Consider the following 11,826-nt stretch of genomic DNA (forward strand, 5'->3'; position numbering starts at 1 on the left):
CTCGGGCATCTCTTTCGGATGCCTCCTGGGCGCCTTCCTAGGGAGGTGTTCCGGGCATGTCCCACCGGGAGGAGGCCCCGGGGAAGACCCAGGACACGCTGGAGGGACTATGTCTCTCGGCTGGCCTGGGAACGCCGCGGCATTCCCCCGGAGGAGCTGGAGGAAGTGTCTGGAGAGAGGGAGGTCTGGGCATCTTTGCTTAGACTGCTGCCCCCGCGACCCGGTCCCGGATAAGCGGAAGAAAATGGATGGATGGATGAATGGATGTTTTTTGAACATATTCCAGATAGCAACAAGCTTTATGCAAGTCCTTAAGGTAACCTTCATCTGGGCTTTTGACAATAATGCTCCATCATAAAACTAAATATTCATTAATACACAAATTATTTCTGTTAGCTGCTGGACACTAAAAGTGGGGAAACTGCCAACAAAGGTGGCTCTCATGAAACTATCAACTGTGGCTGAAAAGTGAAAGAGACAGAAGGGGTAAACAAAACCCACCCTGTTTAGAGATCAGTAGAAGGTTTCCACGGTGCTAGACATTCACAGCATGTTCCACTGTCAGTTACAGATCGCACTAGTGACAGACTGACAAACTGCTGTGCTGGACCTTTGACAGATTGCAGCGTATGAGCAGGAAATCCGTAAACTGAGAGAGGACTTGCTGAAGGAGATTGGCCACTTGGAGGAGAGGAAGGAGGCGGCTGTGGAGGCCGCCGCCAGCTGCTCAGCGGAACAGTTCCAGAGCCTCCAGGACCAGTTCTTCAGTGAGTTACACCAAATCACTGAATCCCCAGAAACAGAAATCTTACTTCAAGAATATTGTTAAACCAAACTTGACCTTGAGTTTGTTTGTCAGGTTTTCAGAAGCGTCTGACAGCGCTCCCGCCGACTTTACGCTCCATGAAAACAGACTACGCCAGTTTGAGGAGCCAGGTTCGAAACTTCTCAGAGTTTTATGGAGCAGCAATAAATGAAGCAAAAAAACAGGTACATACTCTGACATCACTTTATGACATAAATCTGATCAAATTACAAGCCTAGTAAAGAGTTGATGTTTTATGTGTTTGGCAGATTTCAGTGGCTATCAGTGAGATGTCTGAAGCAAACATAGAGCTGCTGGAGAAATACAGGAAGGAGGTTGCACTGCGCAGAAAGTACCATGAGCAGCTGGTAGAGCTTAAAGGTCTGCAGAGATGAAGAAATAACACTCGCTGCAGCAAACAGAATCTTGACATTAACCGGGCTCGCTCTATGTATTTAGGTAACATCCGCGTGCTGTGTCGTGTGAAGCCTGTGCTGAAGGAGGACCAGCACAAGGAGGACCAGTCTGTGGTAGTGGTGACGGACCCCAACAACGAGTCCTCTCTCACTGTGCTGAGCAAAGGAAAGGGCCGCGTCTTTGAACTGGACAAGGTCTTCCATCCTGAGGCCACACAGGAAGAGGTAGTGCAAATGAACCTCGTACTAAGCAGATAATGTAACAAGGGTGAACTTTAACCTTTTATTTGGTTTGGCCAGGTCTTCCAGGAGATTGAACCTCTTGTGACGTCGTGTATCGATGGCTACCACGTCTGCATATTTGCTTATGGACAGACTGGCTCTGGAAAAACCTACACGATGGAGGTAGAATCTGTCATTTTACAGCATTATTGGAGCAAAAAAGAGTGATGTGAATATTGGTTGTTGTAGTCACTGTACATGTCAGTACAGGCATATGGTCCATGTTGTAGGATGCAGGCTGAGTAACATTTGATTCTTAGGGCACAGCCGAAAACCCAGGCATCAACCAGCGAGCCCTGAAACAACTCTTCAGTGTGATCGAGGAGAGGAAAGACATGTGGTCCTACACAGTCACAGTCAGCTCTGTGGAGATCTACAACGAGGTGCTAAGGTAAGCTACACTTTTCTGAGTATAGGTGTTTAGGCTGCAGTATCATAATTTAGAGGTAAAACATGGAAGCTGTTTTATCGCTCGTGTTTATATTTTGTTTCTCAGAGACCTGCTGAGTAAGGACGGAGAGAAACTGGACATAAAGATCAACCCGGATGGAACAGGACAGCTGCATGTCCCGGGCCTCAGGGTCATCGAAGTTAAGAGTTTTCAGCACATTAAGAAGGTGACACTGTGCTTTAAACAGTCTGTCCTGAAGTGGTTTAACCAATCATTGTCCACAAAATTCATGCTAAATATTTCTGTGTTTGACCAGATTTTAGCTACAGCCCGAAGGAACAGGATCACTTTTGGGACTCAGATGAACCAGCACAGCTCACGCTCCCATGCTCTACTCTGTATCACCGTTCAGGGCACCGACCTCGCCTGCGGCTCCAGAACCACCGGTCAGTAAATCATGCACTGATTCTTCCAACACAGAAGAGTCTAATTTAAATGTAAATGATACTTCCATCTATTAGTCATAATGCTGAATCAAAAGCAGTCTTTTCCAATGGAGATCACTGTGAAAAGCTGAGAGAAAGCAGCATGGAAAAGTGACAGTGACACCTTTAATTAGGATTCAGTCAGGCACATGTGGGTCCAGAGATGACTGGACAATGGATGATGATACTCTGAATTTACTTTTGTTTCCTCAGGCAAGTTGAACTTGGTGGACCTGGCTGGCTCAGAAAGAGTATGGAAATCTGGTGCAGAGGGGGAAAGGCTGAAGGAGGCCCAGAATATTAACCGCTCTCTACTGGCACTGGGGGATGTGATTCAGGCACTGAGGGCTCGACAGACTCACATCCCCTTCAGGAACTCCCGCCTTACGTACTTATTACAAGATTCACTGGGCAAGGGCAGCAAGACTGTTATGGTGGTACAGGTAATATTACTACTCCAAATTTCTAGATTTCTAACATTACAGCTTTAATTTATTCATATACAGTATTTGTAATTTTTTAAAAATCCTTGTTAAGAGCCTTATTTTGTTGCAATCGCTGCTAAAGGTGTCGGCTCTAGAGAGTAACGTGGGAGAGACGCTGTGCTCGCTGAAGTTTGCCCAGAGGGTGTGCAAGGTGGAACTCGGTCCTGCAGCGAGGAAGATTGAATCTGGTGGAGGACAGTGCGACTGACAACCTTGAATCACCAGGGATCCATGAATGCAATCCTGCTCAAGGGCTAAACCTGTAACACCTGTGATCGAGGTCAGGTGTTGACAGTTTTGACCTCCTCCTTTTCTGCTTCTGACAAGTGGTAACCCTTTATCATTAGCTAAAGTGCATGCAGGAGTATTTATTCTTCCACTGAGTGCCAAAACAACCTCTGATTCCCCTACAGTCTGAGATTCGATGCCTCCTTGAACTACAGTCTCCATTTCTTTGTATTAACTACCAAAATCCAGATTTGTATCATATTGTCAGTGATCATCTGTGTTTAGCATAGCATCATATTCCCACAGGTTCAGTAATCATCAGGTGCCAATACTTCAGGTTTTGCAGTAATAATCATCTTGCGATAAATGTCTGTAGTTTGTGAGCTGCATCTCTAGTATTGTAATATTTTTGATGTGTAGATGAACCTGTTCTGTAGCAGAGGTATTAATCATTTCAATGACATTTAATACAAGTTATATATTTATGTAGTTTTTGTGAATTTCAGAAGAGCAGCCACTGTATGCTTAGTTTCTCTTTAGAGCCTTGAAAATTTGCCTTTTGGGAAAAGAGAAGCCGCTGAAGGGAACATGTGTCCTTGTGCTAGAGGGGTAATATAAAGAACTGTGCAACATCCTCCGTATTGAGGAGACAGTTTGGGCCTATGTGGACAGAAAATGCACTTTATTTGGAAATGGTGTTTCAGTTTAGACCAGGTATTTAGGGGCTTGCAATAGATGTCACTAGTGAATGTCAAGCCAAAAACAGCTTAGCTACCTGCTCATCATTGTTCCTCAATTTATCACCTGTTGGATCAGAAGTAACTTTTGATTCAAGTGTAGCAAGACATCAGTGTTGCAGTGACTACTGTAGAACTCTATGGTGACTAGACCTCTTAATAATGATTAAAATTTACTTTCTAGATAAATATGATGCATTTAAAGTTGTTTTTTTCAGTGACACACTGATTAAGAAATAATTTGGTATGCCACAGAACTGCAGTGTTCTTGGTTCAGATTTGCCTGGAGATAATTAATGCACGTTCTCCCACTACAGAAAATAAGTACAAATGGATGCATTTTATTATCCATATTGAACCACCCCTATTTTCTAATAAAGGCAAAATACACAAAAAATAATCAGGAATTTGAAAAATTCACATTATTTTACTTGAATATAAAATATAACAATATTAATGACTACATTAACAATGCACCTTAATAAACCACATACACAGAATGTACTACCGATGTATTCATGTGTAATAATGACGAGATGAATTGGACCCGAGGGAAGCGATTAAAACAACGTTCTCTCTGAGCACAACACAGATGTGACAGTACAGTCCAAGTAAAGTCCCGCTGTCCTTGTGGGGTTCCACACTTTTGCTGTCCTCTTCTTTTTGTGTGTGTGTTTTTTTTTTAACGGTCACCTTTTAGACTCAGTCGGAATCTCCCTCCTCTGCTCCCACTGCTCCCACAGCTTCGGCCAACTCTGCCTCACTGCCTCGCAGACGATCCCCTGGGCAGACACAGACACTCAGTCAATCTGATTCATTCACTCTTTCACTAGTTAACCTGTAACCATGTATCCCTGCTGCCAACAGAATAGTCCTGTGCATGTCCTACCCACAGATTTACAGGCTGCAAAGTTACTTCTGATGCAGAGGAAATAACCAGAGTTCTTTACCGTAGTAGTAAATACAGCCCATTGTCTTTTATTTTGTATCACATTATAGATGGAATACTGTCTGAACCTGCACAAAAGACTAAGACCAAACTGAGAGGGGTAACTGTATAATCTGTTTAATGTGAATAACTTAAGCATTTTAACTGGTTATGGTTAAGTACACACATTAACAACAAAAAAAAAAGCATGCCCACCTGAAATTGTAATGCATGTAAATAAAAGCAGTGAGTAATCAGTGTCACAAATTGGGAAACCCAATTACAGTTAAACCTGTTCTGTGTGCTCCTGAAAGCTCATGCCTATATTTAGAATGTGGATCATACATCAGTGAAAGAATCGCACCCCTAATGTTATCAGACGCCTTCAATCCCCCGCAGAGTCTGGCAACCACAAAGCAATTAGCCTAATGATTCACGACTAGCTCAGGCACTGGTGTCTCTGCGGCATCAGGAAATTCTGTGATAAAACATCAAATAAGAAATACTAACGGATGAGCTCAGCAATGGCTCTCTGTGTTCTCCTCTCCAGCTTTTCCAGTTTCTTTGCAACATCACGCTTTAGATCCCTGGATGGAGTATCACAATGAAAAAGAACAACAATCAACTTTCATTATGGCAATATTTTATGTACCATACAGGTTTGAAAATGGTCCAAAAGGTCTTACCAGTCTGGTTTTCTCGGGGCGAGGTTGGCCAGATCCTGACAGAAGAAAATAGCTGAATACAGCAACCACTGATGCAACAACAAATAAAATCACATTTATGCAGAAAATTACTCACAACTTCTTCAATGATGGGCTCTGGATTTGCTGCTTCTAGCTGGTCTTTTACTTTATCTTCCACTGCAAGCAAATACAGTTTGTCACCACCATAAATGATGTATGATAATAGCAGCAGGAGCAATACTCACAGGGTGCTATCAAGTAGCTGTGGGCACTCCAGCAAAAAGGAAAGGTAATGCCAAAATATGTGAGTTGGAGAAATTTTTTTTCAAAGCTTGTATACGATTGAGAAACTCTCACCTGATGCTGGTTTGGCTTTGGGCACCTGCCTTTCCTTCAGCTCTTCATCCTCTGGGGTGTAATTCCTCAGCTTCAGCTCTCTGCATACAGGAATACAGAGTAAAGCGAGTCTACTTTTAGTGGTATGAGTGGTAAACAACACATTCTCAGCTACCACACTCTTGTGACAGTCCAGGAGGTGGCAGTGTAGGTAAATGTATTCCAGCTGCCATTAAGGAGCATAAAAGACCATCTGCAGACCCTGTACAGCTGCACATCTGATGCATGGAGGAGGTTGGGTATAATGCCCCTCTTTATTCCTATGAACAAGTCTAATTAACATGTTCCACCTGCTCCTGGGAATAGACCTGAGGAGAGCAGCAAACAGCTGAGGAATGCCTTCCTTGATGTTGAATTACGCCATCTTTTATCACGTCCCTGCACAGAGGAACTCTTGGAAACTTTAGCTGACCTCTGTGCAGATTATACAGAATATCCAAAGGCAGAGGTAAACTATTGTGTGGCCACGCACATACCAAGAGCATTATCAGCTGTTGTCAGCTTAACATGGATTTGCGATTAAGCGCAAAGGCAGTGCACTCTTTGATACATTCATCACACCCCCTGCTGCCAACGGACAGACCGATTCCTTGTATGGGTACGGGCAGGAATCCTAGTCATGTTCTCTGCCTCCTGAATCTCTCCCAAAGAGGCTGTTTCAGAGGGGGAATATATTTCTCTATCCATCTCACCATTAAACTGAATTCTCGCCTCTGACCATGTATGCATCCTACTTTCAGGCTCCACAAGTGGCTCCGCTGTTTGGCCATGGACTTTTGGTTTATGTCACTGCCCTGCTCTATCTCTCTCTCCACTCATTTTCTGTCAGCTCTCTACAATAAACTCTATATTAAAGGCGTTCATCATCACCAACAGGGCTGCTTCTCTGGAAAGCATGGATATGTTTAGCAAATCCTCGAGCTACATTATGCAATATAATGTAAAACTTGATGGAACAGTGGTGCTAATGCAAACCAAAGACAAGTTTCAACGCCAATAATCACTTGACGCCATCCTTGTTGGTAAACGTCAAGATATCTCATTATAAACTAAAGTAAAAACTGGCGCATGGATAAAGAAAAACATCATCTCAGAGTAGTTATCACCACTCAAAGGACAAAACACAGGATAAACAGAGTGTACGTGTAAACTTTCTGCCATCCAAGGCTGACAAGGCCTTTTAGTTCGAGGCGTGTAAATGTTTAGAGTGCGTTTACAGGTTTCTACTTCAAGCACACTGGGGCATCAAAGGAGCCGGTGATTAATTTCAGGGCTCTGACCCAAGTACGGCCCTCTCAAAATGTTTAGAGTGAGGAGGAGGCGCAGCAGTCTTCAAATGTTTACACTGAAAAGAAGCTACCTGTCCTGTTCTCCATAAACATAAGCCCAGCTTTTTCATGTACACATGAGCAACAGAGATTCAGAGTACTAACATGCAATAACATATAACAGTTTTATCTGCCATTTCTAAGAATATGAACTCATCTATCTTTGAAAACGCAGCACCTCTAACACAGTTGCATGACACTGATTGGTTCCTGTTGTGGAACAAGCTCAGAGGAACGCACAACCCACAGAGAAGAAAACCTTTATCCACAAGATCGGTTTATTTTGGCATGTTAAACTTCATTGGCTTTCATTAATTTAAACATAACTTAAGAAAAATATGCTGATTGTTTTGTTCTCTCATCCCTTCGTTTGGAAATCTGATCTCCCATGAAATTTTAATAATAACCACAAGATACTGACACCTGGTTACGAATGTGTGCCTTGACTTGACAAAAACAAAAAACCCCTCTTTTCTCTCTTCACAGACAAATGTCTAAATTAGGTTTGTAAAGTCGGCTGCTATTTTCACTCTCATGAGAGAGATCTGGCCTGTTGGACTGGAGGAAATACAGTGGCACTCCCTCAGTGCCACCAGTGCACAATCATTAAATATAAACAATGGAAAAAAAGGTCCTGTAGGACAGGAAAGATGGCTGCTCCTTCCTTCTGACTAACACAGAAAGCTGAGTGAGCTACAGGATATTTGAGCAGCTAATAGCATGAGACTGATCCAGCATAGTGTAAACACTGCATCTCATGACCTGCACTGACACAGGCACTGGGTTACAGAAAGATGGTGTTCAGATTAAGGGCAGATAAATGCTCTGATGATGAACTTCCATAGCAGTTTCAGTTCCGTCTCTGCAGCTTAAAAAAAACAAAAACACCTCAGCTAAAGCAGCGAACAACAGTGAGTGATGGTTGAAGAAACCATGACGTGTTTATAAAAAAGTACAAAAGCCAACCTGTGCCTCTCCTCTGCAGTCTCTTCTAGTGAAGCTTTTTTCTTCTCTGGCTCATCATCTTCCTGCTCTCGCCCCTGTTAGAAGATCACACAATCATTACAGTAAGGTGAATTTACCATATGGTGTTGTCACTAAAGAACAGTGCAATTTGATCTATGAACCAGCTGCAATTACAGTAGTTACAAGTCATGTTGTATTCTGTGAATTAAAAAAAAAAAAATTAGTAAGAATGAAATAAAAAGAACTTAAGCTTATGTTTATGGCATTTTTGTTCTTATAAGAGTCTTTGCACAAAGACTGACATGAAGTGTGGTGGTGGTGAGGGGGGTGGAGACAAAGACTACAAGATGACCCCCAAACAAGTCTGTTAAAGTGAATATATGCACCAGTTCTTTTTAGACCTGACACAAAGGTATACACATTTGTCCAACATTCATCTCTTGCTTGCCGAGTCATCATTTGGGAGTCAAATAACACATTTGCATTTCCAGCGTGATCATGATTGGCACTGTGCCATTTGAGAACTTGGAAAAACTAAACTAAGCATCAGAAAAACTAACATGCTACCAAAACAACCACAGTATTTCAGACTGGCCAACATTAATCTAACCATGCAACCAATGAGAAAACCAAATGATGGCACAGCCATGCAGAAAGTCAGAAAACAACAATCATGACCCCATGTCAAACATTTACCAAAACACATTGGACCCCTCCCATCTTACATTTTCCTGAAGAGGCTTCCTGTCTACCTGCTATAACAATTCAGGGGACTGACTCCTTCTTGACGTGCAGTACAAAGGGAAGCAACCTCCAGACCTGAGAATCTCAACAGTCGTTTCTCAAACATTGCTAGCCAAGCCAGTATTCTTCCATTCATCACCAGCTTTAGTGAAACACTTTCTTTTCTAAGTGCCAAAACAACAGCACACACAGTGAACGGTGTTTCCTGTTTCAAGACGATTTCACATTCTGAACTGACTGACTGACTGCCATAATACTGCAGAATAAATGTGCTGGATTTCAGTGGTTCAACATGAACAGCAGCAGCCCTGAAACATGGTGCAATGACCTGCTCTCCAGCAGAATATGTGGGTCAGCACCTGTTTGTGTTGATTTGAAAATCCAATATTGCACGATTATCATGGGCAAAATACCTCGGCATACAACGTCATCTTGATAATAATTGATATGTTACAGTACAACAAAGCAATAAACGAGATAAAAGACAATAAGAACAGGGAAAACACAAAGTGGCAGAGAGTAGCTAACAGCTGTCATATGAAACAATATTTAATTGAAACGCCAGCCGGAAAAGATAAGTATTGACAGCAGCCTTAGACTCTGTGATGGTACAGTAGTGTCGGATGTCTGGAGGGAGCCTCCATAATACTAGTAGTATTACAACACATAGTAACACATAGTAGTGTCGGATGTCTGGAGGGAGCCTGTCCCAGAGCCTCGGCGCAACGTTACAGAATGCCCTAGCACCCATAGTGCTAAGGCTGAATTTCAGCACTGAAAGCAAACCACTGAGGCGGATCACAGTGAGCACATGGGAGTGGAGGGTGAAAGATGAACCAGCTAAACAGGTTTAAGGCTGTGAAGGGCTTTAAATGTTAACAGCAAGATTCTGAACCAAACATGGTAATATACCAGGACTCAATGACACTGGATGAGTATGAGAGTAATATCTGCAGTTAATTTTGACCACGTCTCTTGCTGTGGAATTCTGGATTACTTGAAGCCTGTGAAGGAGTTTCTTAGGGATGCCAGATAAAACAGAATTACTATAATCAATGCGAGATGTTACAAAAGCATTGACCATGACCTGAGTGCTCACCTGACAATGTTACATAAAATGATAAAATGAAAGAACGCCACACAAGAGATGTTATTTATGGGAGCACTAAAAGAAAACCTGCTGTCCAAAATAAGACCAAGGCTCTTTACCTGAGGGGAACAAGACAAAACACAGCCATCAATGGCAAGAAAATAGCTTCTCATTTTGGAAAGTGCTACTTCAGACCCCACAGCTAGCATCTCTGATTTATTAGTGTTCAATCTGAGGCAGTTGTTAGCACATCACAGTCTTACTGTTACATCACTACTTCCCCCATCAACAATTCAGCAATTTGATTTTGATAAATACCTAAAATCACACCTGGTTCAGTCGCACTGTGGCCCTTAAGTTAAATTTCACTGACAGAAAAATGTCAGGCCTATTCCTTTCAGTTTGTTTCATTTGATGTAAGGGTCAGAAAAATAGTAGAGGATAAAAAAATGGGTCGAGTTGTGCAGAAAAGAACTGCAGCGCTATTTATTGCACCAAACGCTTGTAAGAAGTGCACAATAGATAACAGATTCCCTGATATCCTTACACTCCTCATACCACTTCACAAATTTACCAATGTTCCCATCTGAAAACCATCACTCCATGTCCCATTATATAGTGAACAAAAGACGTTTCTCTGAGCTCTCATCCCGGCAGCCTTTTCTATCCTGTACCTGTTTGTAAGCAAGATGATGAGGCCATATGTGTTAAATACTGTACATCAACCGAGGTCTGCAGAGAAGCATTAGGATTTAAGTACCTATGAGGTTCACAGGTTTATTTGGAACCTGCTGTTTCTGTTTGAATAAAGGATGGCAGAGGATCTAGGCAGCGTAATGGTGGCAATTAAAGTAGCTGACATCTGTAGTAGGTGAAGCTGATTGTGTTCAACCAGAAACTGGGGTTTTCACGTTGTAGTTAAAACAGCATGCTACTTGACACCTGTAGCCTACATGAGTTAAAAACAGTGCGCTGTTGTTGTAAACAGCCACGAATCCTAATTAATTTAATCAGATAACGTTAAGATTCAACTGGTTACGACATCATAACACACATGACTAGCGATTAATTTCTCTTAAAAAAGAAATACATATAAGATAGCTTCGCAAAATAGCCTCATAGGTAAACCACATATTTTAAGAACAAAGGCACTGTAGCAAGTAAACATGGACTTAACCATGTCTGAATTAAATGTCGAAACCTATATCTTCTCACAGCACATCAACAAAACATTAAACCAAAGTTAAGGCTGACTTAACCATAACACAAATATGCTAACGTTAGTAACAAGCTATGTCGGCTAACGTTACCTCACTATCAAAATAACGCATTTTCTGTAGACTGATGCATTTATAAGAAACAGGTCATAACCAGACAAGACGCTTACATGAAGTTGTTTATCTCTTAGTGCTTTTAGTCTCTCTTTTCTCTTCAAGGCCTGCTCCTGAAGTGATCCAACATTACGCTCCATAGTTGTCCCTGCACGCCACTCAATTCACTCAGTTCGTTCTGAAATCCATTAACGATCCTGACTGAGGATGTAAAAACGACCGTCGTTCACATCGATTTCAGTGGCCTGTTGCCTAATCAGGGGATATTTTGTTTGACAAATTTCTCCGAAATCATTATTTTTAAATCGCAATTGAAACACGATTATATATAAATATCTAAATTCTGTTTACATCTATTTAGCTTTTTCAAATCTTACACAATTTTTTGATGTGGCCTGTGTTGTATGCATTGACATGTGGATTAATGCTTGAATCTATGTAAATTATTCTTCAGTAGATCATAAGCTGGTTTAAAGCCTACCTGAACCTCTTAATAGACCATTAACAGACCTAAGTAAATAAAGGTCA

At 41.9% G+C, this 11,826-nt stretch overlaps 2 protein-coding genes across 2 annotated transcripts in view; one reads left to right on the plus strand and one right to left on the minus strand.

Moving 5' to 3' along the window:
- LOC109967313 (kinesin-like protein KIFC3) overlaps nt 1-4,154 on the plus strand; it is an 11,517-nt gene extending 7,363 nt beyond the window's left edge. Inside the window, exons 11-20 of the mRNA XM_020612798.1 lie at nt 620-767; nt 860-990; nt 1,075-1,186; nt 1,265-1,446; nt 1,522-1,626; nt 1,764-1,894; nt 2,000-2,120; nt 2,211-2,340; nt 2,593-2,822; nt 2,947-4,154. Of these exons, the coding sequence (XP_020468454.1) occupies nt 620-767; nt 860-990; nt 1,075-1,186; nt 1,265-1,446; nt 1,522-1,626; nt 1,764-1,894; nt 2,000-2,120; nt 2,211-2,340; nt 2,593-2,822; nt 2,947-3,072 (1,416 nt within the window). The 3' untranslated portion in view covers nt 3,073-4,154. The remainder of the gene's footprint in view (nt 1-619; nt 768-859; nt 991-1,074; nt 1,187-1,264; nt 1,447-1,521; nt 1,627-1,763; nt 1,895-1,999; nt 2,121-2,210; nt 2,341-2,592; nt 2,823-2,946) is intronic.
- An 82-nt stretch (nt 4,155-4,236) lies between these two features.
- ccdc12 (coiled-coil domain containing 12) lies at nt 4,237-11,538 on the minus strand. Its single transcript, XM_020612862.1, has 7 exons — nt 11,355-11,538; nt 8,134-8,207; nt 5,801-5,880; nt 5,559-5,620; nt 5,444-5,478; nt 5,268-5,344; nt 4,237-4,611 (listed from the first exon to the last, which is right to left on the minus strand). Exons 1-7 carry the CDS (start codon nt 11,436-11,438, stop codon nt 4,532-4,534), a joined length of 492 nt encoding a protein of 163 aa, XP_020468518.1. The 5' UTR covers nt 11,439-11,538; the 3' UTR covers nt 4,237-4,531.
- Between the last annotated feature and the right edge of the window lie 288 nt (nt 11,539-11,826).

Source organism: Monopterus albus, unplaced genomic scaffold (genome assembly GCF_001952655.1).
Source record: "Monopterus albus unplaced genomic scaffold, M_albus_1.0 scaffold127.1, whole genome shotgun sequence".
Lineage (NCBI taxonomy): Eukaryota > Metazoa > Chordata > Actinopteri > Synbranchiformes > Synbranchidae > Monopterus > Monopterus albus.

Bases quoted from the DNA above. Each gene is read 5' to 3' on its own strand.
- ccdc12 (XM_020612862.1), bottom strand. From the start codon at position 11,438: ATGGAGCGTAATGTTGGATCACTTCAGGAGCAGGCCTTGAAGAGAAAA. The intron at 5,345-5,443 runs GTAAGACCTTTT...TACTCCATCCAG, and splicing joins GCCCCGAGAAAACCAGACTG to GGATCTAAAGCGTGATGTTG. The intron at 4,612-5,267 runs GTTAGTATTTCT...GTGTCTGCCCAG, and splicing joins AGCCATTGCTGAGCTCATCC to GGGATCGTCTGCGAGGCAGT.